This window comes from Abrus precatorius, unplaced genomic scaffold (assembly GCF_003935025.1).
Source record: "Abrus precatorius isolate BTA unplaced genomic scaffold, Abrus_2018 Scaffold11, whole genome shotgun sequence".
Lineage (NCBI taxonomy): Eukaryota > Viridiplantae > Streptophyta > Magnoliopsida > Fabales > Fabaceae > Abrus > Abrus precatorius.
The window spans coordinates 787,765-814,841 of NW_020874303.1; the positions used below are offsets into that span (position 1 = coordinate 787,765).

Consider the following 27,077-nt stretch of genomic DNA (forward strand, 5'->3'; position numbering starts at 1 on the left):
TCTTAATTGACTTTATAGGAACTTTTTCAAAATAAATAAAAAGATAAAATAACAAACAAAATAAACAATACTTTTCTGAAAGAGAAAGGACACGTTGAGTGAAATGCTAAAAGCTGATTGAAAAAACCAAGACCTGGAGTATTTCTATTACAAATTACACTGCATTAAATGAAAAATTAACCGCCCTACTTACAACAACCATTAATCCGCGTTTTAGTACTTTATGCTAAGCATTAAACCAGGAAAGCAACAGCAGATATAATGGCACTGCTCAACTTCCTTTTCCTTGCTGGATTTGCTGAAGAAGAACAGCAGCAAGCTGTAGTGTTGCTTGCAGACGTTTCTGTGGATCTGCATCAGCATCTTCCTGCAAGTTACTATCTGTCAACTGCTGATTTCCATTAGCCTCTCTTTGAGGTTCCCTTTGAACCATCTGTGGCAGAGGAGGTACATTTGACATCTGCTGTTGCTTTTGTAATTGTAGAACTTGACCAAACTGAGATGTTGAGAGATCAGAATTCACCAGATTGTTTTCGGTAGCATATTTCTGGGATGGTCTGGATGAGGTGTCCGACACATTAAATCTGTTAATCTGCCTAGGATCACCTGATGCAGATGCACTTAGAGAGCTTCCTGATTGCCTCTGCTGCTCAAGAAGAGTTGCAGCTAATTGCGCAAGCTGTTCGGGTTGAAGGGCTCCCACAGGCACTGATAAAGGATCTAAATGTCTTATATCAGGGTAAGATGACTTGCTGTTACCATAAAATGGAATACCAGAGATTCCACTGGAATGTTGAATTGAGTTTACATCTGGCACTACCCTTGGAATGATGGGTTGGCGTTCTTCGGCAAGAGGTTCAACGGCACCACTTGATGATTGCAATGATAAAGTTCTACTAGAGATTAAGTTCTGCAGATTATGCGAAGACCAATTTGGTCCAGACATCCGTTGCTGGATAGGAGGATAGTCACGACCTCTTTCATCATGAGACTCAGACATGTTAATAACCATGGCACGAGCTGAATCAGAAGCTGCTGCAAATTTATTTCCGATAAATGAAAGATTGCTGGTTCCAGAACTACCCAATTCTGAAATAGACGGAGATGTAGGTACACGTGCTGACGGAAATGATGACTTTGAATGCAGTATATTCTCATTATAGGACACCAGGTTTTCATTTGTCATTTCTTCTTGAACGTGTACTGGACCATGATTTAAACCAGGATTCTCCAACCTCAGAATAACACCAGATATACTCAATTTACCAGGTACCTTCAGTACTTTCTCTGAGAACTCTGATGGAGGTACAAGAAATAAGGTGGTTTTGTCATCCAACTTGGCAACTGCTGCGCGCTGCTTTTCCTCAAGATAATGCATAAATTCATTGTACAATTCAATGTCAGCATCACTTCCAGGCACAAAGAAAACAACCCAAACACCAACTGCTTGGTAGTAATGCTTTGAAAGCATGTCTAGACCAGTTCTTGCAGTGCAATCCAAGAATTCAGGTCTGGAATCAATATATTGACATTAACACCCAACATAAAACAATTGAGAGGAAAATAATGACAGTAAACTTCTTTGGCAGTGTGCTAAGTTGCATGGTTGTGATGTAAATGACTGCATTTTAATGCCAGAGTTTTCAATACGAATTCTCAATTACAACCATTTTGTGGGAGTTGATGTTTTGGCTTCTATGTTGCTGTCAGCACATGGGTTTATTGTGGGGAGTTTTTTATTGTCTATTTACAGAGGGACGGAGGGATGGGGGCATGGGAGAGCTTCTTTTGAGCTGATTAATTTTTCATTCTTTCTTTTTTGGTTGCAGTAGGAGGCTTTTCTATCTTCCTATCCTGTTCTTTTCTATCATTTCACAAGTTCTTTTTTTAATGAAGAATATTGTTTCATTTTTAACATTAATAAGATACTGTATATATGTTTTAACATAGTCGCATAATTGCGTAATAAGACAATTTAAAGCCACACACGAGCTAGCTCAAGCACAATAAATTTCTCAAACAAAATTTTCTTGTTTATTTAACAAACCAACTTGGCCATTATATACTTGGACGCCTAGATTAATTTTATCTCTTATTGCATATCTCCTAGTTTCTCAACTTTCTCTCAATTCCTTTAAATTAAATTAAACCAGTAAAAGCCCGAGTCATGACTGTGATGCATGTGAACTAACTGTCAACAAATTTTAAAAAAGTAAATGAAAATAATAAAAATAAAGCCCTTGAGCATTTATTTGAAATCCTTTCATGGATATTGTTAGATTGCACCTTAAAACCAATTGGCATTAAATGAAGTGGTCCAACAGGTATACAAATCCCATCCAGTAATTGAGACAGGCGATGTGGAACTTTCCAACAGATATCAAACAACATATAATTCGGTACCATTCCATTTTATTCCACAACATTCCATCCCTTTTCATGAATCCAAACATAGCATGAAGTTTCTGCTTATTTTACACGTTACCTACTAAAAATATATCCTTCCCTGGGTAAGTTGAGAAAATGTTATACTTCCATTACATTACAGTTAACTAAAAAGTCAATGTTTTCAACTTAAAACTAAATTTGTGGTTTAAGCGACAAAACACGGAAGAGGGAGTTTATTAGAAAAACAATGAAACTATGGGAAGGTAAGTATAATTTACCCGTACAAACATCCTTGTACAGTAAAAATTAACTTCAAAACTTGGGCTGAGAACCAATGAGGCAATGTTTTCAATAGAAGTTAAATTAACTATAAGCTTTAAGATAATTAAAATGTCTATAAAGCTATATCAGCATATGCTCTTTTCCAGGTAATCAAATTAAAATGTCTTTTACTCCTTTCAAAAGCAGTGCTATCTCATGAGTCATAGTAATATTTGACTAGCTAAGAAATAGAAAAACTAAAATTATTTCAAGGTAGATACAAGACAATCTAAATCTAAAAAAAAATATTTTAAAAGGAATATTTAACACTTACAACATCATGTCTAGGACTTTCCCCACAGGGAAGCAGCGTGCACGACAAACAGGGGTTCCACCTTTGGCAATGGTTCCTTCCCATTTCCACTCACTTAAAGATGAACTATCAGGTTGAGGTGTGAGTCGCTTCTTCTCAACAAAAGTTGATTGCAGAGCACCAGGACCCATTTCGAAACTATCATATGGTTTCCAACCTTCATGTCTATCTAAACGAGGCAGAGGTGAATTTGGAGGGTGATCAAGCGTCTGTCCATACGTAAAATTTCCAGCATCAAAGCTTTTATCAAAAGGCTCATGTTGGGGAAAATCAGATAATAATCTTGGGAAAACACGTTTCTGCCTTTCTAACTCAGAGAAAGGATACTCCGGAAGCTCTCTTTCAGGAGGAGGAGAAGCAGTCCTTAGCTTTTTAGCCTCACGTAGATAGGGAACATCAGGCAAGGCACGCAGATCATCAAAGAATGCACCCTTTTGAGGAAATCTGTGTGGGAAATCACCCACATGAGCATGTCTTTCTCTAGATGGACTATTTATATCCTCATAGATTTCTTGTGATACTCCTAGTGTTCTCCCCTTCTCTCCAACTTTCCTTTGCTCATATGAGTTAGTCCCACCAGCCCATGAAGAACCTCTTTTGTTAAGATCATAAGCATCAGAATCCCAATTTGGGAAATGGTTTGGAGAACTAATGTTGCGATCTACATTGAAGCTCCTATCCTGCCTGAGATTCTCAGAAGATCCATCGCGAACACTTGACTTGTAAATTGGGGAACGAGGAATATTAAATGAGCTCCTGCCGTTGCTTGATGAACCTGTTTCACTCTTGGCAAAACAAATATGTACACGGGGATTCCCAAATAACTTTCCCTTCAGATTATCTTTTGCTCTGCACGCAGACGTCAGACTCCTAAAACGAACAAAGGCATAACTCCGACCTGGAAATGTAGTAATCTTCACTATCTCACCAAATGGAGAAAAAGCCTTTCTTAAAATTGACTCATCCACCTTCAACTGAGCTGGGAACCCAATCCACAAAACTTCACTGGGATCTGGATTTTTATCACTCGGCTTGGATTTATCAGAGTAATGTGGTTCAGGGCTACCATGGCGTCCTCTAAACTCTCTTTGAGAGAAAGGAGATCCCCTTAATGTTGAGTTCCGCTCATCCCACGAGTAATCTTCATCACGTGGAATTGTTGATGGCTTATCCTGTGATGAAGAACATAACTAATTGTGAAATTACCATACATTTCAAACATTTAGATTTTAAAACCTTGAAAGAAGAATACTAGTTCCATAACAAGATCTACATAACCAGATGACAACTATGAAGATTAAGTGATTATCAACATCCAACATCCTGAAGCACTAAGAATTTAGTTAACTAATGAGCACTTTTTGCATTCACAGCTTGCTTAATATAAATTAAACTGTGCTCCTAGTGATAGCATGACACACTAAAGGCATAGAAGTGGAACAAGTCTAAAATTGCACCATCAAGACTTGGGCACAAATCCAACCCGAAGACATTACACAAGGAGATAATTACTAATAGAATAATGACAATAGTTATATGAACTATGACGACTTGACCTAAAGAGTAACAAAAAGAAGGTACAAACAAAATACAACAATACAATCAACCACTCCAATGTACCATCAAGTACAGCCCAACCTTATCTTACGAGATAGAATCGACTGTATGGATCAATCAATACCTTTAAGCTCTATTATAAACCAATGTACCATCAACAAAGTTTTAATATCAACTTCTAAGTTCTAACTGCTTAACACAAACCTCCAATGTTTTCAACGCACAACAATGAAATGTCTTCACACTTCACAAGCAGAAAATGATAAAACACCCAAACGTGATAGCTTCTTGTCAACATTTTGAAACCGAAAACATCCCCACATCTCATCCTTCTTTGAACTCAAAACAAAGTCTAGGATTTCATATTAGCAAAAACTAAGAAAATAGCACAAAACAAACAACCACAAGTTCACTTTCTTTTTCATCTGGATCATGTAACACACAAAATGCATTGTACTTAATTTTTCAAAGTGGAACTTCAGTTAAATATGATAAATATTAGGGTTTATAATGATAAATATGTTGATTATCCACATTATCAAGCATACACGGATATCTTTATTATTACTACCACAATCCATTTCTTTTAATAGAACCAACCCATATGTTCATATTCATTAATCACTTCATTGCACCAAGAATATCAGTATGAAAAATTCTACACTCATAAAAGAGGGTGGTAAGACCTAGAGCTATAATTTTCTATTTTAACAATGCTGTATCGAATTGTTTACCACATACAGTACAGAAGCAATTGACCCTTCTAATCATTCACAGAAAGAAAAATGCATCCATCAAATCTGGATCAGATGCATGTATGATTCAGGGAACATTAATTATTAATATATTAGCAGGAGAATTCAGGAAGGAACAGGGAAAGTTCTTTGTTTTCATTTAGTCTTAATATGAATAGAGAAAGACAAATAAATAATAAGTGAAGCTCAATTTCAATTTCCAAGTCAGTAAAGAAAAAGATACCCTTCCATTTCATTCCTGTCACTAATATATGAAAGTATCTAATATTATCTTGATCATATCATCAAACATCATAGATTCTATCATATGTCACTTGGGTTCTTTCTCCCTCTCAACATGGTATGAGAGCCCTATCATCCTCCATGACCTACCCTGTCACTACTCCATTGCTGAGCTCCCTAAAATTCAGGGTTCTAATTTATTTGCATGATTCTTCTTTAAAATTTCATATTAGTCATCTCTCTTGCCATGTTACTTAAGATTTTGGCAAACCTCTCGTGAAGTAGCTTTTGAGAGTGAATTAGAGTTGATTTTAAAATAGTTGCCTATATTGATGATGACATAGTGATAACCAAGTGTGACACCTCTAGCAAATTGAAACTAGAACTTCCTTCAAACAAAATTTCAAATTTTTGCCTTGGGATTACAACTATAAGTAGAAAGAGCATTTTTCTCTCACGGTGGAAATATGTCATTGATCCTCTCTAATGTTGTTATGTTAAAAACTAGGCCTAGTGATACTACAATGATTCTAAATGTTAGCCCCAAAGCAAATGATGACAAATCACTATTAGATTCTGTTGATATGTAAATATAGTAATTAGGCATAATTGATGTATAATTATAGTAATTAGGCCAGTAAAACAGCGTAATTACAGCATGATCAGGATTACCTTTATTAAAATAATAATCTATAATTAATGTAGATTCCCTTGTATAAATTCAGACCCTTGGGTCATATGCAATGTACAGAAAAAAGAAAACACATTCAAGTATCAGATTCTATATCCGAATGGACTAAATAAAAGGGAGACAGCTCTATTATTGATACAACTCAACAATCAAGTACCTTATTCCATTTTATTTCCTGCTCAACCATTTGTGGCAACCCCCTTCCCACTTCCTCCTGGCAGTCGTGGGAGGGGACGTAGTAACACCTATTCTCGTCTGTATCCTCGCTGTGCCTACTGCAAGCATTATGGCCATCTTGAGGCTCAGTGTCACACCAAGGCTAGAGCCCAGAATCCTAGTATGAATCCTGCCCATATGCCATCTCCAGCCCCTACCATATCTTCTCATATTCCTGTGCCTACATTGGAATACTAGGACTATCTCTGATACAGAGCCGCCATACAGTCAGATCCGCCTACCACCCCACAGTCCGCTCACCTGGTTGCCTCTATAGCCAAACAGGTACTCCTGCTACCTGTGTTTCCCAATCTTCATCCCTTGGTCCTTGGGTTCTTGATTCTGACGCCTCTGATCACGTCTGGTAATGTTTTCCTTTTCTCACAAATCACTTATCTTGATTCTCTTCCTCCTGTCACTTTAGCTAATGGTTCTCAAACCAACATCACTGGCATTGGTAATACTACCCTTATCCAAGGTCTCTCCTTAGAGTCAATTTTATTTGTTCCAAATTGCCCTTTCAATCTAATTTTCATCAGTAAACTTATTTGTTCGTCCACTTATCCAGTTCTTTTCAGTAATAACTCTATTCTTGTGCAAGATTGGATTACCGGACAGACGATTGGAGTAGGATATGAATCTTGAGGATTGTATTATCTTATTGCACCAACTCCGATTGCTTGTTCGGCTATTGAATCCCCTGCTCTTTTTCATCAACGACTGGGTCATCCAAACCTTCAGAAACTGCATATCATGGTTCCACACTTACCCAAAACATACACCATAGACTGCGAGTCATGTCAGTTATGAAAACATATATGAACTTCTTTTCCAAGTAGTGTCAATAACAGAGCTGTGTCTCCCTTTTATTTAGTCCATTCGGATATTTAGGGTCCGAGTCGTATTACTTCTACCTTAGGATATCAATATTTTGTTACTTTTATAGACGATTTTTCTCGTTGCACTTGATTATTTCTACTTAAAAATCATTCCGACGTTTTCTCTGTATTTCAGAAGCAAAAGAACGAAAAAATTGTCACTTAGTTAAAACAGCCCGCACTCTCCTTATCCACTACAAAGTACCACTCCGCTTCTAGGAAGATGCTATTCTTACTGCCTGTTTTTTAATCAACCGCCTCTCTGCCTCCGACTCCTGCACAGGAACTCCCTATTGCTTTGTGCAAAGGTGTCAGGTCTCGTTGTAATCCTAATCCTATTTATGCTTGTCATTTGAATTATAATTGTATATCTCCTTCCTACTCTGGTTTTGTGTCCTCCTTGGATTCTGTGTCTATCCCACAGACTATAGATGAGACGTCTGATCTCGACTAGCGAAAGGCAATGGGAGATGAGATAGCTGCCTTACACTCCACTGGCACATGGAACCTTGTTCCTCTCCCTCCAGGAAAGACCATCGTTGGCTATTGTTAGATTTATGCTGTTAAGGTTGGCCCTGATGGAAAGGCCAGATTAGTAGCCAAGGGCTATACCCATATATCAGTGGCCCCTCCATCAGTTAAACATCAAAAATGCCTTCCTCCACGATGAATTACAGGAAGAAGTTTATATGGACCAGCCTCATGGCTTTACTACCCCTGGCCCCTCTCCCTTGGTTTGTCGCGCGCTCCTTGTATGGCTTAAAGCAATTCTCATGTGCTTGGTTCATCCGCTTTAGTACTATCTTACAACAGTTTGGCGTGACTCAATGTGAGGCTGATTATTTTGTTTTCTTTCTCCATTCTTCAAAGCATACATGTATCTATTTGGTGGTGTATGTAGATGATATTGTCATCACTGGCTGTTAGGGTCCAGAATCTATACTCAGGTAACTGAAGAAAAAGAAAAGGATATTTTATTGATTATGATAGGAATTAGGATTACAAGAATCCCCCAGAGCCAAAGCTCCTCTCAGAGAATGTTATTCTTCTCCTCTCCTAAGTCTAACCAAAAAACTCTACTCTTAATTCCTCAAACTAACAATTTAAATAAAAAACAATGAAACTAACCTAATCTAATAACAGAATATCTTAATTGACTTATTCAAATTATTATGTGTGAATCATTCATTCAATCAGATAAAATTCAAGGAAGCTTCACCAAAGCAGCTATGGTTTTATAACCATTATCTCCTTTATACTGCCTCAAACCCAACTTTCCATAGAAGTATAAAACACAGAACCCTGTTGCCACTTCATTCAGGAAGGATCCACTAGGATTTATATCCACATGTTAGGATTGAAGTGCTTGTTGACATCCTCACGAAGGCACTAAATGGAAGATTAACTATCTCTATTACAAGTAGTGTAGTAAACATGTTTTTAGTTCACTTGAGGGTAATTATGCCCTTTGTCATATCCTGTACTACTAGCCTAGTTTACACAGCATATATGTTCTACAACCACATTGAGCACATTTTTTCTCTTATTTCACAGCCTCTTATGATGATTTATCTTACTCTACTAAGTCCTGTGTAGATTTTCTTGACTTTCACTATTCCTACCATTGTCATTAGAACCTATCTCATGAGGGATGGCATATGGCTATGTTGGATGAAATGCATGCCTTCAAATTGCATAACACTTGGGATTTGATTCCTTTACCTAATGATTTATGCAATTTGATTCCTTTACCTAATGAGAAATACACAATTGGATGAAAACAGATGTACACTGTAAGGGTCAACCTTGATTATTTTGTGGTTCACTTCAAAGCCCATCTGCTCGCTATTGGTTTGTGAAGTTAATTATTCTACACATATTCTACAGTTGCTGAACTTGCTTCTGTTTAGTTATTTCTCTTGCAACTAGCGTTTGCATCAATTGGATGTCAAAAAAAAAAAAAAAAACTATCCTAATGGTGACTTGCAAGAAGCAGTATATATCAAGTAATCACCGAAGCGTGTTGCCCAAGGGGAGAGTCATAGGTTGTGCAAATTGAAGAAATCATTGTATAACTTAATTATTCCTCAGTCACTTGTCCTAATATTGTTTTATTGGACAGTGTAGCTTTTGCTCATGTAATCTCCACAACCACCCATTGGGAGGTTTTTCTTTATATCATGGTAGTTTGTATCGCACGATTCACAATTTGATATGTGCAATTCGATGCAGTTCCACAACTGAAGGATACAGATTACAAGAAGTATCAGTTTCATTCTAGAATCACAGCCTGAATTGTTTGGGTTGCACATCAATCAGGTTGGGTTGCGCACGACCCAATTCACTAAAAACATTAATAGAACGTTTTTACTTTTTATGCGAAATGTGAGGTTTCTGCTCAATACTCCCTTTTGCAGTGAGACCCACTATTATATTTCAGAGAAAATCCTTAGTTTCTCACTCCCTCGCACTCTCTTCTCCACACTGTTTGATGCTTTTCCCTTTGTTTCCTAGTTCATTATTGTGTTTCTCTCAACTTCTCACTCCATATTCAAGATTCTAATGGTCTCCTGCCTCTTCAACAATTCTACCTATTTTCTATTTGTCTTCTCCTACTCTTTTTGCTTGTTTGTTGTTTCAGGAGACAAATGGGTCCTACCATATAAACAAAAGAGAGTGATACCATGTGGAAACACTAAGAAAGTATCTCCCCGCACAGGTTGTTAGTGGAATGCAAATGTTGTTCTCATTCTTGACAGGGTGGAATTGTAAGGATGAAACATCATCTAGCTGGAAAAAAGGCAAATGTAAGTGCCTGTAAGTGTTCCAGATGAGGTCAAAGAGATATTAATTAAATTATTGGAAGATAAGGGAAAGAAAAAAGGAGAAAATAGCTTGGAGTGTTTTGAAGCTGAGACCCAAGATGCAAGTGCTCATCAAAAGGAAAAAATGGATTCTTTTGTCAACGAAAAAAAACTAGATAAAACAACAATGAATATAATGTTCAAAGATAAAATTATTGTCATTCAATAAATTTGAAAATGCATATATGGTAATGTCTCACCATTAATTTGGTAAGAAGACCACATTTTATTCAAATGTTGGAAAATTTGCAAGAGCTTAAAAACCTCATACTTATCATGAAGTGGGAGTTTCTGTTTTTAAAAATGCAATTTATAGCAAACATCAAAATTTGAAAAAGTACAAGAGTGAATGGGAGAAGTGGAGCTGCATTTTGATGTGTGATGGATGGACAAATAAGAAAGGAAGATCTCTTACTAATTTTTCTTATTAACAGTCCAAGTGGGACTGTTTTTTTTAAAATCAATTGATACTAGTAATGTTATCAAGGATGTTTGAATTATTGGATGACATGGTGGAAGAAATTGGGGAGAATAATACAAGTTGTGACAAATGGTGCTTCCAACCTTGTGACAATTGGAAGAATGATGAAGAGAATAGGACAAAATTGTTTTGGTCATCTTGTGCAGCTCACTGTCTAGATTTGGTGCTTGAGGATATTGGACAGCTTCCAATGTTCTTTAATAAAATTTCAACTATAAAAAAATCACAACTTACATATATGGGCGCACACGGGTCCTTAACTTGTATATACAGCATTCTAAAGGAAAGGAACTAGCAAGGCCAAAGGTGACAAGGTTTGCAACTTTTTATCTCACAATAAATTGCATTAAGCAACAAAAAAATGCTCTCTGATCTATGTTTGCTTTAGAAGAATGAGATGAAAGTTCTTATACTAGTAAAAGTGAGGCTAAGAAGTCATGAACTTAGTTTTGAGTGATTCTAGATTTTGAAAATTCATCCAGTATTGCCTAAACTGTGTGATTCCTCTTGTAAAAGCATTAAAGCTTGTAAATGATGATTCAAAACCAGTCATGCTATATATTTATGAAGCAATGGATAAAGCTAAAAAGCAAATTGCTCAAAATTTCAAAATCAAGAATCAAGGTAAGAAAGGTGTGGAATATTATTGATACTAGGTGGAATTACAACTACATAGGCCTCTCCATACATCTGCCTATTATCTTAATCCTAGGTAAGTAAAGTCATCATCAATGTCCCAAGTTTTTTACACCTTTTTAAAGGTTAAGTAACTTAAGTTGTATGTCTTATGTCTTGTTTAATCAGGTTTCACTATGACCAAAAGTTTAATCCGGATAGTGAGATTTTATTTGGCTTATATGAGACCATTGAAAGAATGGTTCCAAATAGAAGGACAAGATTTTCTGTTGACCAACAACTAGTTTTGTTAAATGGCAGCCATGGCAGTGCCATGGCGGAATTTGGTGGCAGAAATTAACCTCGCCGTTACAGCGTTAGCGTTTTATGGCGTTTTTCCATGGTGAAAATTATTGAAAAATGGTGTTTTTGCAGGGTTGGGCCACAAACCTGACCCGCACAAGAAAACCCTAGGGTGACTTGTTAATAGCAGTGCTATCGCACCGGTGTAGTGCGGATCAGCCCCACTACTGCCACGTCTTGGGGCATTTGTCACATCACGGTGGTTGCAAGTGGTTTGCGGGCAGCCAAAATAGGGAAAAGTCGCTGGTGCTACTGTGCGATTTTGGGGAAAGGAAGAAACCCTTTTCCGTTTTTCTTAAAATGCACCGTTTTGATTATTTGTAAGGGTAGAAAGGTCATTTACCGTTGATAAAACATATATTTCATCTTCCTCCACACTCTTCCTCTCTGCACAAGAAGTCAAAACCTCAACATAGCAATATCTCCCATCCTCACCAACTCACCCACTCCATTTCGCCGTAAAAATCAGTTAGAGTCACTCACTCCATTTCGCTCAAAAAATCAAATTTTCCAGCATCTCCTCTGCTTTTTAGTTCACTGGAGAAATAAGCTTTTCCGGCATCTATTCTACTTTTCTGTTTAAGCTCTATTTTACTATTCACTGCTCATTCTTTTTCTTCTGTTCAAGATTTGTTTTGCTATTCATCCTTTGTTTTGTTGTTCAAGCTCTATTTAGCATTTTTTGTTTAATATAACATCTACGCTACAGTATTTTTCTCTTTTACACTGTTAATGTTACTTGGAAAGATGATGTAATCTTAAGAATTTTTTGAGCATTTATATTAAATTTGTGTACATAAATATTATACATGCATACTATAATATTTTTTTATATATTTTATTATATTTGCCATAAGTCCGCCATAACTTTATGACAGAATTTTTGGTTTCCGCCATAAGCCACCATCAGCCATTGATAACATTGCTAACAACTTGAAAAGTTCAAGACCTGAAAAGAACATGGCAAAAGATACTAGAGATAAGAAACAACCTAATAGTTTTAAATTGATTTTTTTTCAGAATTTAAAATTTTAATTTTAAGGAAAATTAAGCAATATCTTTATATGACATACATCTTATGTTTGTTTTAATAGGACTTTGGTGGAAAAGTTATAGTGGAGTACAAAGAACTAACAAAAGTAGCTATGAGAATTTTAACTCTCACATGTAGTGCTACAAGTTGTAAAAGAAATTGGAATACATTTGACCAATTGCATTCCAATAAGAGAAACCACTTGGAACAACAAAGATTAAATGCACTTGTTTTTGTCAAATACAATCTTCAATTTGTTATAAGACAAGGCATGAGAAGAGAAGAGAGAAACTTATGATCCTATATGTTGGTCGAATAATGAATCAAATGATGAGTGGATTACTGAAAAAGAAGACCCTTACCAATTGATATTTCTTGAATATACATGAGTGTTTCACTTTTGATGAAGGAGCCCCAAGCAAGAAAAAGAAGAGGGGTATTTGTTTAATGAAAAAACAATATAATTATAAACTAAAATTTAAATATATATTGACATGCTTAATGTTTTTTATTAATTTTATAGGTCCAAGAAATTTAAATGTCAAGGACAATAAGAAAGATAAATCTATTACTGGAGATGAGAGTGAAATTGAAGAGATAATTAGAGATGGGGTGGAAGCAAAAGAAGACATTTGACATTGAAAACTGGGGATGAGCTAAGTGATACTGATCTTAGGAAGGATAACATAGATGATATATTTAGAATGTGGGCCTTTTAAATATTTTTAGAGTTTAGAACCATAGTAGTTAATCTCGGATAGCAGCAGCCAACCTCAAAAACGCTATAGTGGGGATAGCAGTAGCAAGATGACCACTATTATGAAGTTTTAACACACACACACATGCTGAAAAATATAAAATTATTATACAAATTTGGAACAAAACAAAAAAGAAAAACTCAAATTAGAGAAGGAAATAAATAACAAAAAGCAAAGGGTGCAAGAGCAGCCATTGCTTCTACTTGAAGCTTTGAAATTTGAAATAAAACAAAGTAGGGGAATCAAAACAAAGAAATAGAAAAAACAGAGAGAAAAGAGAAGAAATGAAAGGAGAAATGAGAGGAGAGCTGAGGAGAGAGTTGAAAGGTGAGTTGAGGGGCTAGGGTCTGTGAGAGAGGGAGGGAGAAGATTCAGAAAGTAAAAGGGGGCTGAATCCCAATATAGCCCCCCCTTAAAAGCCCCAAATGTTAAAAAAACAAAGGGCAGAATTCGGAATTTTTAAGGAGAACAGCATAGCAGCCGCTACAGCCGCGATTTCTGCGATTTCCGCCATTCATTGCGCGACAACTACAACACTGAACCGCAACACTACAGGGTTGCCATAGTGGAACTGCGCTGCGCTACTCCGCTATGCTACGCCGCGATAGCGGCCACTATTGATAACTATATTTAGAACTAGAAATAGTGACTTAATATTGGTTGCATTTATTTTTTAAAATTTTTGGAAGGTATTGTTGTTGTTGATTTGAAGGTATATATGATTGATTTATATAGTCACAGCCCCCCCTTTTTTTTTCCATTGTGGCTGATTTTAAGGTATATGTGGCTGATCTATGCAGTCAAGCCTTTTTTTTTTGTCATTGTGGCTAATATGAAGGTGTATATGGATGATTTATGCAGTAACAACCCCTTTTTTGGTGTCATTGTGGCTGATGTGACTTAAATCTTTATACTATGTTTCATTTTATTAGTTATACAATGAAATATTTGACTATAAAATGTCAATATATGGATGAATTTAATTTTTCTTTGTGTTAGCAATTGGTCACGAATTTCAATTCACAATTCAGAAAATGGGTCTTCCAATTCACAATTCGAATCTCGATTTAACTACCATGCTTTATATATCAATTTGAATAGGTTCCAAGTTGTATGTAGTATATAGAGATCATGGAAATAGACAGTGCAGGGTTTCTCTAATGTTGATTTTCACTAGAACCTCAATTGATGGAACATCGACTTCTAGCTATTATGTTCTTGTTGAAAGCAACCTTTTCTTGTGGAGAAGTGAAGTGCTATTGATCAGTCAAATGTCAAATCAGAATATCAACTCAAAAGCCCAAGCTACATGTGAATTGGTGTGGATGGACTCAAGAGTGCAATGTTAAGCTTCCATTCATATTGCCTCCAACCTATTTTTCATGAAAGAATTTGAGCATGAGAAGATTCATTAGGAGGCTTTTTGTCAATAGATGTGTGGGTTGGAAAACAACTTGCAGACCTTTTCTACCAAAGTACTCAACAATAATAGAGTAGATTATAAAACATTCTGTGCAGCCCATAGAAGGAGAACAAGTCTTAGATGTGGCTAAGAGTCCTAAGACATGGCAGGTTTATGTTAGAAGAAAGAAGAATTAGTTACATCAATTAGTTAGTAATCACATGTGCCAGTATAAGGCTTTGTTGTATAAATACCTAAGTGAGTTGCTTGTAAAAGTTTTGATTTTTTTATTGTAATTGGGAGAAAGTCTCTTTCTCTGTTCGGAGTGTTAACTTTGGGAAACTCTTGAAGTTCTATCTCTTCATTTCAATAAACTCCTTTTATTTTTTCTCTCCCTAATTCTCTCAGTTCCTAAAACATTCATGCTTCATCTTATATGTCAAGAGAATAGTTATCACGCTAGTAGAGACTATGATGATAACTAACAAAAAAGGAAGAAAAGAAGGGGACGGATCTCTTATAAGGATTTGGAGGTCCTATGATTATAATAAAGCAAATAAAGTCCAGGAAGTTGTAGATAAAACGGTGAAGACGATGTTCAAAGCGCACAAGAACATGGAATAGAAGAACATAAGGCTGAACTCGTATTTCAATTGAAGATAATGCAGATTACGGCCAAATTTAATTTATGTTAGCCTAATCTTTATTTTCATTTCAATTTTGGGCTAAAACTTTATTAAGTGGTTTATTACTTTATTGTGTTTTAGGTTAGTGAGCTGGACCACATTAATTATTAAGTCACTTTAGGATTTTATATTTTATTAAATTTAGTGAGATTGGTTACTAAAGTCTTTTAGAGTTTTCACTTAAATTATTGTTACTAGGTTTGGCCATTATTAAAGCCTTTTAGGGTTTTAATTTTCATTATGAATACTCATGTAAGGTTCTTTTAAGAAGAAATTTTAGTTTTGAATAAGAATTGAGGGTTACCTCATTAAAGAGCTTGTGTACCTCATAGGGTTCTTGGAAAGAAACATTACTTGGATCTTATCAAAGGTTCTTCACACTCTCATAGCGATTCTACATCCAGTTTATAATTCTCCGTCGAATTGAGTTTGTAGTGTTTTCTTCTTTTTTTCATCATTTTGAATTTTCTTATTTGTCACATTTAAATCCTAATTTTGTTCAAATTATCTCAGTCACATCTCACAATTTACTGATCTTTTTTATGCTATGTTTTAAAACATCATCTTTCAGCTTGTTTTGGTAATGTTGAATTTCAAAGTTTCTAGAGCAAAATATACTCTTTATCACACAAATTTATTTCTTGACCTAATTGAACTAACTGAAGGATAGATCCATCACTTTCACATCCTTTGGTATCATGAGATTGAATCCTAGTGTTAGGTGATTAATTTATCTTTATCTTTCTACACAATTTTATTATTAATTTTCTCTTTTACTTTTATCTTTGTCGAGATATTCTTCTTATTTTAGGGCTGAAAAAAAAGGGGTTGATTCAAAAACGAAAAATAAAAAGAAAAATTAAAAAAAAAAAATCTTGCAAGTGATTCATATGCAATTTAAGTGATAAAACCAACAAAAGAATATACTGTCTCAACTATTCCTTTTCTTAATTGTCTTGTTTGACCTTTTATTTTGAGTGTGCATATTTCTTTTTCTTAGCTTTTATTGCTTGTCTTTATTGGTTCCTTGATTTTGTCTAGAGTATTTCTTTTATTTGGCCTCTTGATTGGCAAATCTTGTGGCTTTGTTACATTTGTGTGTCCAGAGGACTTGAATGGTAAAAGGTAAGAGAGATTATTACATAAAAAGCCTAATTTGAGAACAAAACATGAGTGGATCTATAATTCAAGAGTGTAAACACGTGTGTAGAGAGGTCTTTATTCCACTAACTTACTTTGTTTTGTAGTTATGTCAAGAGACAAAGGTATGGATAGGGAAAGCACTCCTTCCCCAAGATCAGCAGTCGTGAGGCTACAAATACAAGCCTTAACTCAACACTTGGATAGACTGCTGCAATGACAAAGTGAGGCATTAAACCAAAGAATCAACCAACTTGAGAAAATAGAGCATCCAATCATGGGAAGGACAAAAAAAGGAGGGCTCAATTTTGGGGCCAAAATTGAAATGAAAATAAGGACAGGGCAAACATAAATTGAATTTGACCCTAATCTCCATAATCATCAATTGGAACACAAGAGTCTAGCCTTGGATTCTTCTCTTCCATGTTTTTGGGCACTTTTAACATCGCTGTCACCATTTTATCTTCAGCTTCTTGGACTTTCTTTACTTTTGATCTTGTCATAGGACCTCCAAATTCTTATAAGAGATTCATTATTTTGTTTCCTTCCTTCTTCATCTTTCTTCCTTGTTTGCTCTCATTAGACAAATATATCTAAGTATTCATGTTCTTAATTTTGTTTAACAAACCTCTTGATTCAATAAGTTAGGAAAAATTGACAAGTGATCATTGAGACATTGACAATATAGGAAGTTTCTTCAATCTAGAAGGAAAGGGTTTTTTATAACAAAACCTAGCTCCAGAATAGTATTTGACATTGTTACCTATGGGGCTTATAAGGGCTTGAGCTCTCCAACTACAATAGCTAGTTTTTGTCATATAGTTTTTCCAATGTTCTTGTCAATTGGTATCAAAGTCTACCACCATGTCTTTTAGCTACAAACAAACGAAACAGGTAGTGACATTGGCATTGTAGTATTCATCCATGACTAGTCAAGGAGCTAGTACACAACCAGCCCGCATGAGCACCGAAGCTACAAAGTGTGGTAGGATATTAGGATAAGATCATAAGCTCTCCAACTACAATGGCGAGTTTTTATGGTATGGTTCTCCTAAAATTCTTATTAGAAATAACAGCATACAAGACCATAACAAAGATTATCAAGTCATTTTGTTAAAAGCACATAAGGAAAGGATGCAAGGGAATATTACTTTGTCCAAATGAAAATATTCATTTCTTATGTTTTGGGAAGAACTGGTTTGCATAAGCATTGTAAGTTTTCCTTTCACTATTAGGATTAGGAAGTTCATAATCCTAGTTTTTCTAGGTTTTTTTTTTTTTTCCTTTTCTTAAAGGGGGTGATTAGTTCTGTTTCAATGGCAATGTAATTATTTGTCACACAATATGAAGGAAACTATAACACTAATTCCTTGTATTTGTTTTGTTTTACTGTTATACATTCTAAAGAAGTTGTCCATTTTCATGCACTAGATTCAACAAAATTCAACTTGCTCGTTGTACATACTTTGCACATAATTTTAAATGGAGGCAACCATGATATCAATTCCTTGTATTTCTTTTGTTTGGTGTTTTCCTTACCAAGGATTTTTTTTTCATGTACTTTAGTGAATAAAAACTCTATTTCAATATACAGAACAAAAAAAAAAAAAAAAAAGGTAGAGACAGATTTGGATATATTAAATTTGGTTTCTGAAAACATTGCTTTGACTGCAAAATGGCTCTGTATTTTCCTCTACAGACTACGTATGGCATCAAGTCATCCATATTCCAAAGTAACACATCACTGTCATAACCCTCCTATTCCAAAAGCATAAACTATTAGTGAAGACACATGAATGACTTTATATCAGATCTCTAACACAAAAACCTTGTGCATGGATAATGCAAAGTTCACCTATATTATTCAGAAATTCAACTTTTAATTAGAAGAATAGGGGCAGCAAGGATTTAACTTCAAACCAATTGGACATAAAGGCTTCAATACCATGTCATGAACCAAGTAACCCAAAATCAATGGTTAAAGCTATCCATGCTAATCATTGGAAATTTATATCTCAATGTTATGGTTCCTTTAGATCTCTCAATTCCCTGGATTTGGGAGATGATTCTTGTACTAAATTTTGGGGGAACATTAGGATGGGTACATTTTTTCCTATACTCTTCAATATTTATTCTCCCAGGAAAATGCTAATCAACTCACTCTTTTTGGCTTTTATTAAGATTCATGAAATAATGTGGATATCACTTTTCATTTGATGAGTCCATAATTTCATGATTTTGAATAAATTTCAACTAATTATAGAGTATTCGACATAGTCTGTTAAAAATGTGTTGCTATCTCTCATCTCCTGCATAATGCCCTTAAAACAAGTTTTATTATTCATCTCCTACTGTTTCCTGGAACTTCTACTAGTTTAGAGATTTGCATAATAGGGAACACTCTAAATTACAGTCACTTATGATGTTGCTGAATTCAATCCATCTCTTCTAACCCGAAACAAAAAGGATATGATCTCTTGACAGCCTAAGCTTATTGTTTTGTAAATCATATTTCAATTTCTCGCTTCATCACCCAATAATGATTCCTTCCTTTTCCATAAGTGCATTTGGAAATCAATTTTATGAACTGTGATTCTAACAGGATTAATGCCAACGATGTCTTCAAATTTAAAGACCTCTAACTGCTTTGTCTGTTGATTATTGTATGATGTACACATCAAGTTTAGAAACTAGTTTAACATTTATTTTTACATTGCTCAACAATTTCCTTTTTTGGAATAACATGTTTGGTGTTTGGTGAAGATTAAGTTTGCCCTAATGCCCTCCAATAATCCCTGTGTTAATTATTGAAAAATCATTATTGGTGAAGAATGAATTTTCCCTTGGGCCCTCCAACAATCCCCGAGTGTTTGGCACCAGCAAAGTTGCTAAAACACTTTGGCACTATTTGCAATTTTTGGTTATTTAGTGTAAATGGTTGAAAAGAAATCCTAAATTCTTTATTTGGTTGTTGGTTGCCACTTCAAATGATTTGGGATTGAGCAGTTCACTTATCTTCATTGTGGTGCTCTGCAAATGGTCTTTTTAAGGGGTATTTTTGTTAGACCTTCAATGAGATTGGTGTGTTGCATTGCATGTTTATGGTTCTCTGTTTTTTTTTTTTTTTTTTTTTTTTTGTACTTGATGATTTCTTATCCTTTCACACTTGTACCTCCCTTTTCTATCTTAATAAATACTTTATTTATCCAAAAAATAAATCAGTAAGACTTAATACCCCTTAAGTTTATCTTTTAGCACATATGCTGCTTCTAATCAATCATGCCTCTTGAGATTTGGCAATGAGACAAAAAAAACCCTGATAAAATTCCCAATCAATCTAAACCACAAGATGAAAGCAACAAAAAAGAATAAGATAATCCCTAAATCAACCAATTAGGGAGCATAGAAATTGTAAATCAAGCACCAAAATTGAAGTACTGATTATAATTGCTATACTTCAACTGGTTTATTTCACTTTATATTGGACATTGAATACGATAGTTGTAGAGCATCTTCACGTTATGTTACTAAAGATCAAATATATCTACAATTTACTTGGATATTGAGTGAATAGAAAGATACTGTTGTTAATTATGGAAGTCAAATAAAAAATGTTGCATATCCTGAATGATCTATCTTTAAGGGTGCATTTGGATACACAGCTTAATTAAGCACTTATTAGATAAACTCTTTTTAAAAGATTATTTATGCCATAAATTTAATGATGAGTCTTATTAGAACAAGCTCAAAACAGCTTATTATGAAAAGTTATACCAATACGGTTACTGAAATAAATTAAAAAGAATTTGAGAATCAAGTTATTTTCGTATGATGTCCATAAATTCTTCTAAACACGCTCTAAAGGATCGTTTGGCTTCTTACTTGTCATGGAGACAAGGACCAAACCTCCTAAAAGCACAAACAATTAAGCAAACACTCATCCGTGGTTCTAAATCTACCACATCCCCTCTCTCATCAGCCCATTGGACTTGAAACATGGACAATGCACAGGCCTACTACACCCTATGGAGACGTTTGGTATGTAGATTCTTTTTTCCTTCCGAACACTTGTGTTTCTTGAAAATCATGTTTCATGGAAATCATGATTTCTAGAATGTTATAAATATATTTGGTATGTTTAAAAGATTCTGGAGAATATTTTCATGAACATAGCTAAAACTTTTCCATCTTCATAGGAGTCTTAGATTACCAACCCTCCCATGAAATTCTTTCATTGGGAAACATAATTAAAAAATAATTCCTGGTAATGTTAGCTTCCGAGGACTATTTTTTAAAATATTCATACCAAACATGGAAATCTAACAGTCCTAACTTTTAAAAATCTTGAAAAACTTAAAAGAATCCCCCTACCAAACACCCTGTATTAATAAATTAAACAATTGAACTATCGACCACTCAGTCAAAGAAGCTATAATGTCAAGGACTAACTCTCCTACAAGCCTGAGCAATTAATTGAAGACTCATGAATGATTTCAGATCGAACATAACCCAAATTAAATAGTTACTGACTTGGTAGGCTGGTACTGACAACCTTCTTGAAATCATTTGAGCTGAAATTATGAAACTAAAGCAACTTGGCAAATATTTAGCTTCAGCAAACACAGACAATTCAACACTGTAAATGTTTATCAGTGTATTTTCAATCATTGATGCAAATAAATCACCCTTGAAGTCTCTAGACTTGGGTTCATGTAATAAAGGCTACCAGGCCACTCATTCAAATCCAACAAATTCATCTGTCTAAAATGTGACTCTTTTGGCATTGGTAATGTATAAGGTGGATTATATATCTCATTTCAGGCTTGGTCTTTGATTTTGAAACAATTCCTTTTAAAAGCCTATCCTCATCCCATGTTGATAGCAACCTGTGCCATCATAATTCTCAATTTTAAACAATTGAAACACTTCGAGTTATTTTTATTTTCCAAAACCAGAATGATGGATAAGTTTGTCAGCTTTTCTGGTCTTTACTTCCCCTAAGGATGGAAGGATTTGAACTCCTTGTTCTTCCAGTGTATTCTGGTCAGTTTTCCATTTTCTTACTCATTCACAATGCAGGAACATATTCCTTCTTGATAACGTATTGTTAAAGACATGATTCATGAAACATGTTCCTGACTGTATCCAAGGTTCATACTTTAATTTGTACATCAATTCATGAATCCTGTTTTGCCACACCATCTCCCAACATAGAGGCACACTTAGATTAAATATAAAGACAAGTGTATTTTGATACTTCTGATGGTTTAAGGACAAAAACCAAAATCCCTCTAATGAGGAAACAGAAGCATTTTCTCCTGTAGATTAAATGCAGGAATTAAGAGCTTTTGCTGGAAACAGAAATTAGAAGCAAAAATTAGCTATTATGCTTTGTTTATGATCTATACAAATGAGCTCTTTGCAGGTGTTCTTGAAATTTTTGATACAATGGTGATTCTATACAGTGATGCAGATAATAATGGCCTGCTCCATGTTTGGTGGCCTCACAATGCTCTTTTCTGCCATGTATATGCACCATGTTTTGTTCTAGCTCCAAGAACTAATTCATACTTACACTTATGCTGACAACTAACAATATTCATGCAGATTAAGCCTTGCAGTTTGGGGAATACTGAATTTTCCCTTTAAGAGCAGTTTCCTTAGTGAGCTTTTGATATTTTTGGAAGAAGAGATCAAAACATAATGGATATGCATTAGGTCAGCGGTTATTTCTTGTATATGATAGAAGCAAAAGCTTAATTTCAAATTAAAGTTTGACCTGTATATACAGTGGGAAATTGTTGGTGTATGTTATTTGGTTTCTCTGTTTTTTATGGATATTTTGAGGTCTCCTGTGTTTAGCTTTGTCATATTTTCCTTGCGTTATTATGCATTTTCTTTCTGTCAACAACAAATAAAATATCTCGTTGTCCTCCTTTGTAATCCTTCTATATATTAACCAGTGAATAACAGCAAGCAGGGTTTAGTTTAGTTTACAGCTTCATCCCAAACAACTGCATGTAGATACACATCTAGATCTTCATGTGAAGCAAACCAAATAGGTTTCAAATCAGCTTCGTGAGAGAAAGGGTTAGGTACTTGCTTATGTGATCATTACCATAATCCAAAACATGAATATCAAAAAACATCATAAAGACAGTGAACCCCTTGAAAGAGCAATTTCAAAATTACTATAGAATGTATTAAAAATTCTCTCAAGGCTCCACTCTATGATAGAACACCAAAAGAATAACAAGAACTAATAATAAATGGAAATTATAAAAGCATATCTAAGTAAGCTATGTGTGCCACAAAAAGCGCAGAATTATCCAAAAATGGAAGGTTGCATTATGTAGCAGCTTGAACATACTTGCAAGTAAACCAAAATTGTAATCAAACTCAACCAATATGATGGAGGCCCGCTGCACATTTTCCTACTTCGAGACAAATGTTACGTAGTTCAACCGGCTAAATCACAATAAAATTTATACAGAAGAACCATGTTCTGAAATATGTTGAATTCTTCATACTTTCTTATTTATATTACAATTTACATGTCCTTGTTGAAAGAATTATGATCTGCACTTATTTTATCACATTTCACCATTTCTTGTGCTGGATATTGTGCAATGTTTGCAAAGATACAAAATTTGAAAACTGAACAGATATTACCACCTCTTGCTGCAGGTTTTCATAAGTGGGCTGGATGAATTTTTGGATTTATTATTGACCAAGTACATAGTCCTGTTAATAATGCTATGATTATTTCTGCAAACTTTGATGTTTTTATATTCTCTAGCTAAGGGATGGAATGTTATTATTTGAAATTGAACTACAGCAACATCATTTGAGATCTGTTTTGCATTATATATATATATATATATATATATATATATATATATATATATATAATTAGCTTCCATTAAGATTATAAATTGCATGTACTACAAACCCTTTCCATCAATAACTTGGAAATGTATGCAAGTACATAAAACTGAAATTGAAAAAGATGGAACTAAAATGTAATTGCAAAACAATTTAAAGCAGTAGCATCATCTGACGCACTGAGAAGCATGAGTACTTCATTTGGTCAAACGTACTCATACACGTACTCACTAAGTGTCAGATATCAATGCACATGGGTACTTCCAAAGTTATCTTTGAAAAAAAAAAAACATGCATGCAGCATGAGTATGACTTTAATAAGACTAGGTGCAACTTGAAGTATAGCTAGTTATGTCTTACATACTGGTTAAACCATTTTTCTTCCCATAAAGGTAGCAGTTTCTCAGGTTCAGGGATTATTTAACCTTTCTCTTAATTTTTCCCATATTTGTTTCTCTCTTTAATCAAACTCACACTCATTCCTGTGAGAGACATGAGGTATGAGTTGGTTCAGCTTTTATTATAGATGTTTTAACTTTTAAACAATAACGGCAACTTACTAATATTTTTGTATTCTTCACTTTCATTATTTAAAAATTATATTAGCATGCTCATACCTTTAACTTTTAAAAATTATCAAATTTTGTACCCATATCCAGACCGGATATAGTATCGTACCCAAATTGATGCAACATAGCTGATGCATAACATGTCAAACTTTTCATAACCATCCTCAAGTCATTATTAGGCTAAACTTTTTGGCAATGTGCAATCCATGCTTTAATTTTGACCAAATGGCCGAAGCATAACTCTAGTACTTTTCAGAAGGTTTTTGTGGCCCAACAGCTGATATGGGTGAAAATTAGGTATTTGGTTTTGATTAGGATTAAAGCACAAGTTCTTTTTTGGGGGTTTCTCTAACATATATGCAAAGGGATTGGGTAGATTTGCTCTATTTATGTTTCCTTTTTTCTTCATTGTTAGCATTTTCCTTTTACACTAAGCAGGATCCATTATGCTAAAAAATTATTGTAATTATCCTCTATCCATTTTGATGAATTTCTTCTTTCATAATTTTAAATAAAATATTGAAATTATAATTCAACTATGCCACTGAACTACACTATGTCCTTGATAGCACTATCCTGCCAACATACAAGACTCCTGGCTATTGAAATGAGTACATTTTATGGCAATGTTACTAGATCCTAGATAAACATTACCATTATAACATTGAGTGCTTCCTCTCACAAACTTTCTTTGCTTTTTAATATTTTTCCAGTAACCTTTTAAAGTATAGTGGAAATAAAAGGGGCTAACACTTGATGATAAATAGCTAAGGGCATGAAAAGGCCACAACAAATTTCAGATAACATATGTTTAACTGTCTTTTCTTTATCTTTATTCTACCGGTGTAAACATCTACCCTTAGTTGAATCATGCGCTAGCAGGCTTAGTCTGCTTATAATCTATAGTTGCAAACATTCTATTTTAAGTTTAAAATTCCTGCAGTCGTCATCTCTGTTTAATTTTCCTTTTGTGAAGTTTCATTCCTTTTAGGAATCAAACTTTTAGCTTGTTCTTTACAGTCTTAAGCAATACAGAGGCTATCAATTTTGTGGCATTCGAAGCTCAAATCAAAGAGAAAATACAGAAAAACTAATGAGCTAACAGATTCAATTGAATATTAAGGAATTAAACATTAAGAATGTTGTCGTTAATAAAATCCTTCTAGACACACAAATTTTTACTGTAACCAGCATTCGAACATAAACTGTTCAATCAAATAACTAACTCAAGTTTTTTATTCTACAATATCCCAATATTTTAATTCCAGATTATCTCTCAGGCCTTCCCTTAAAGTCTAACCAGAAGATGCTGATATCTGGTTTTAAAATTTGACCCGAGTTAAGAGCAGTACACTCTACCCATATTTTCATGAGTTTCCTATACCTTTAATGTTGAAATCATTGGGAGTGCAAAATGATATCAAAATTGAAAACTACCAAGAGGCAAACATGAGACACTTCATGCCCCAAGATTCATCAATATGGAAAAGTGGAAAACCAATGCAAGACTTGTGAAAAGTATTGAACAGCTGAGCTAATGCTGCATGGATCCACTTGGCAGTGGTTGGATAAGTAGATTTATTATTTTGTAGCCCTGTTTGGAGTGAATTATTAATTGAAAATCAGCAGCAACTTTCCAGTTTCCACCACGATTTTCTTAACAGTAAGGTGTATATTCTGGAGCAGCTTATTTTGATGAATTGAACTTTATCAATTACCGAACATGGGAAGCAATGACTATTGTGTTGTATTCCTACATTTCTTTCTTTGTGCAAATTTTGCTGGTTTATTTCTAAGCCAATACTATGGCCTTGATTAAATAAATTAAACTGAATTGAACTGAACTTCTGGGGTACATACATGTAATCTGCTGGAAAAGTAACAAGCAGTAAAAGGTGGGCAACACTGACCGCCTTTGCAAACTCAATTCTAAGTGGGTTGCCAGCAAGAGGAAACCCTTGCAGTGCTCTCATGGCATCAATAGCATCTTCATCCCTTTTGAAGTTAATGAAAGCATAGCTGCGGCCAGGCTGGAATGCCACATTCTCCAATGGTCCAAACCGTAAGAAATGATGAGCAAGTTCATCCTCTATAATGCTGTGGGATAGATTCCCAACCCAAAGGTGCCTGGAAGGTGGATTGTTATTGTTGCTGTTGCCACTGCGGTTGTCACGCCCGCTAACCCCATTTCCCCTACTATCTTCGTACCTTGAAGGGTAATCCCTCCTAAACCGGTCCCTTCCTCCTCGACCCGACTATTGCCAAAATCAAAACAATTAAAAAAAAAAAATTAAATTATCAACCATTCTCTTTATCTCTCTCACAAAACTAACACAAACAAGTCAAAAACATGAATCCAGACACGCAGGTGCACGTGCACGCACAGACAAACAAATAACCCTCTTTAATTAATCCTGCTACTTTAAAAAAATAAAATACACAACCGTTATGTGTTCCACTCAGCTCCACGCCAGATTAGGCGCACCAAAATGGCTTAATAATAATAATTAAACGAATGAACAGTATTGAAAACCAGTCTTAAAATATCGGGGTGTGATGATGATGCTTACGCCTTGAACAACAGCAAAAATAATAATTAGAACCCTGAGTAAGGTACTTGATTGATACTCTGCGTTGTGTGTGTGTGTGTGTGTGTGTGTGTGAAGTTGATGATTTGAAGTAGATGAAATAGTAAATGGGTGCAAAACAGAGAAAAGGTGATAGTAATCGAAGGAAACTAACCATGGAAGAGTGAAGAGACCAATTTCAGAGAGAGAAAGAGAGAGCGAATTGGGAATTTTGCTCCAACGATGTTGTGGATCGAGAAACGAGAGTGATGATTCCTCACTCACTGTTACGGAAGGAACATTAGGGTTTCTGATGGTTGGTAGATATAGGAAATAGAAATGTAGCGATCGAAATAGATAACTGGATAAGTGC

The 27,077-nt window shown here is 34.9% G+C and overlaps 1 protein-coding gene across 1 annotated transcript; it reads right to left on the reverse strand.

Moving 5' to 3' along the window:
• Positions 1-52: 52 nt before the first annotated feature.
• Positions 53-27,077, reverse strand: LOC113855161 (flowering time control protein FPA). The gene is made up of 4 exons (XM_027486669.1): positions 26,880-27,077; positions 26,048-26,392; positions 2,984-4,194; positions 53-1,511 (listed from the first exon to the last, which is right to left on the reverse strand). Exons 1-4 carry the CDS (start codon positions 26,880-26,882, stop codon positions 272-274), a joined length of 2,799 nt encoding a protein of 932 aa, XP_027342470.1. The 5' UTR covers positions 26,883-27,077; the 3' UTR covers positions 53-271.

Coding starts and splice junctions, on each gene's coding strand:
- LOC113855161 (XM_027486669.1), bottom strand. Junction 4,195..26,047: donor GAATTGAGTTTGCAAAGGCG/GTCAGTGTTGCC, acceptor TCTTCATCACAG/GATAAGCCATCAACAATTCC. Junction 1,512..2,983: donor AAAGTCCTAGACATGATGTT/GTAAGTGTTAAA, acceptor TATTGATTCCAG/ACCTGAATTCTTGGATTGCA.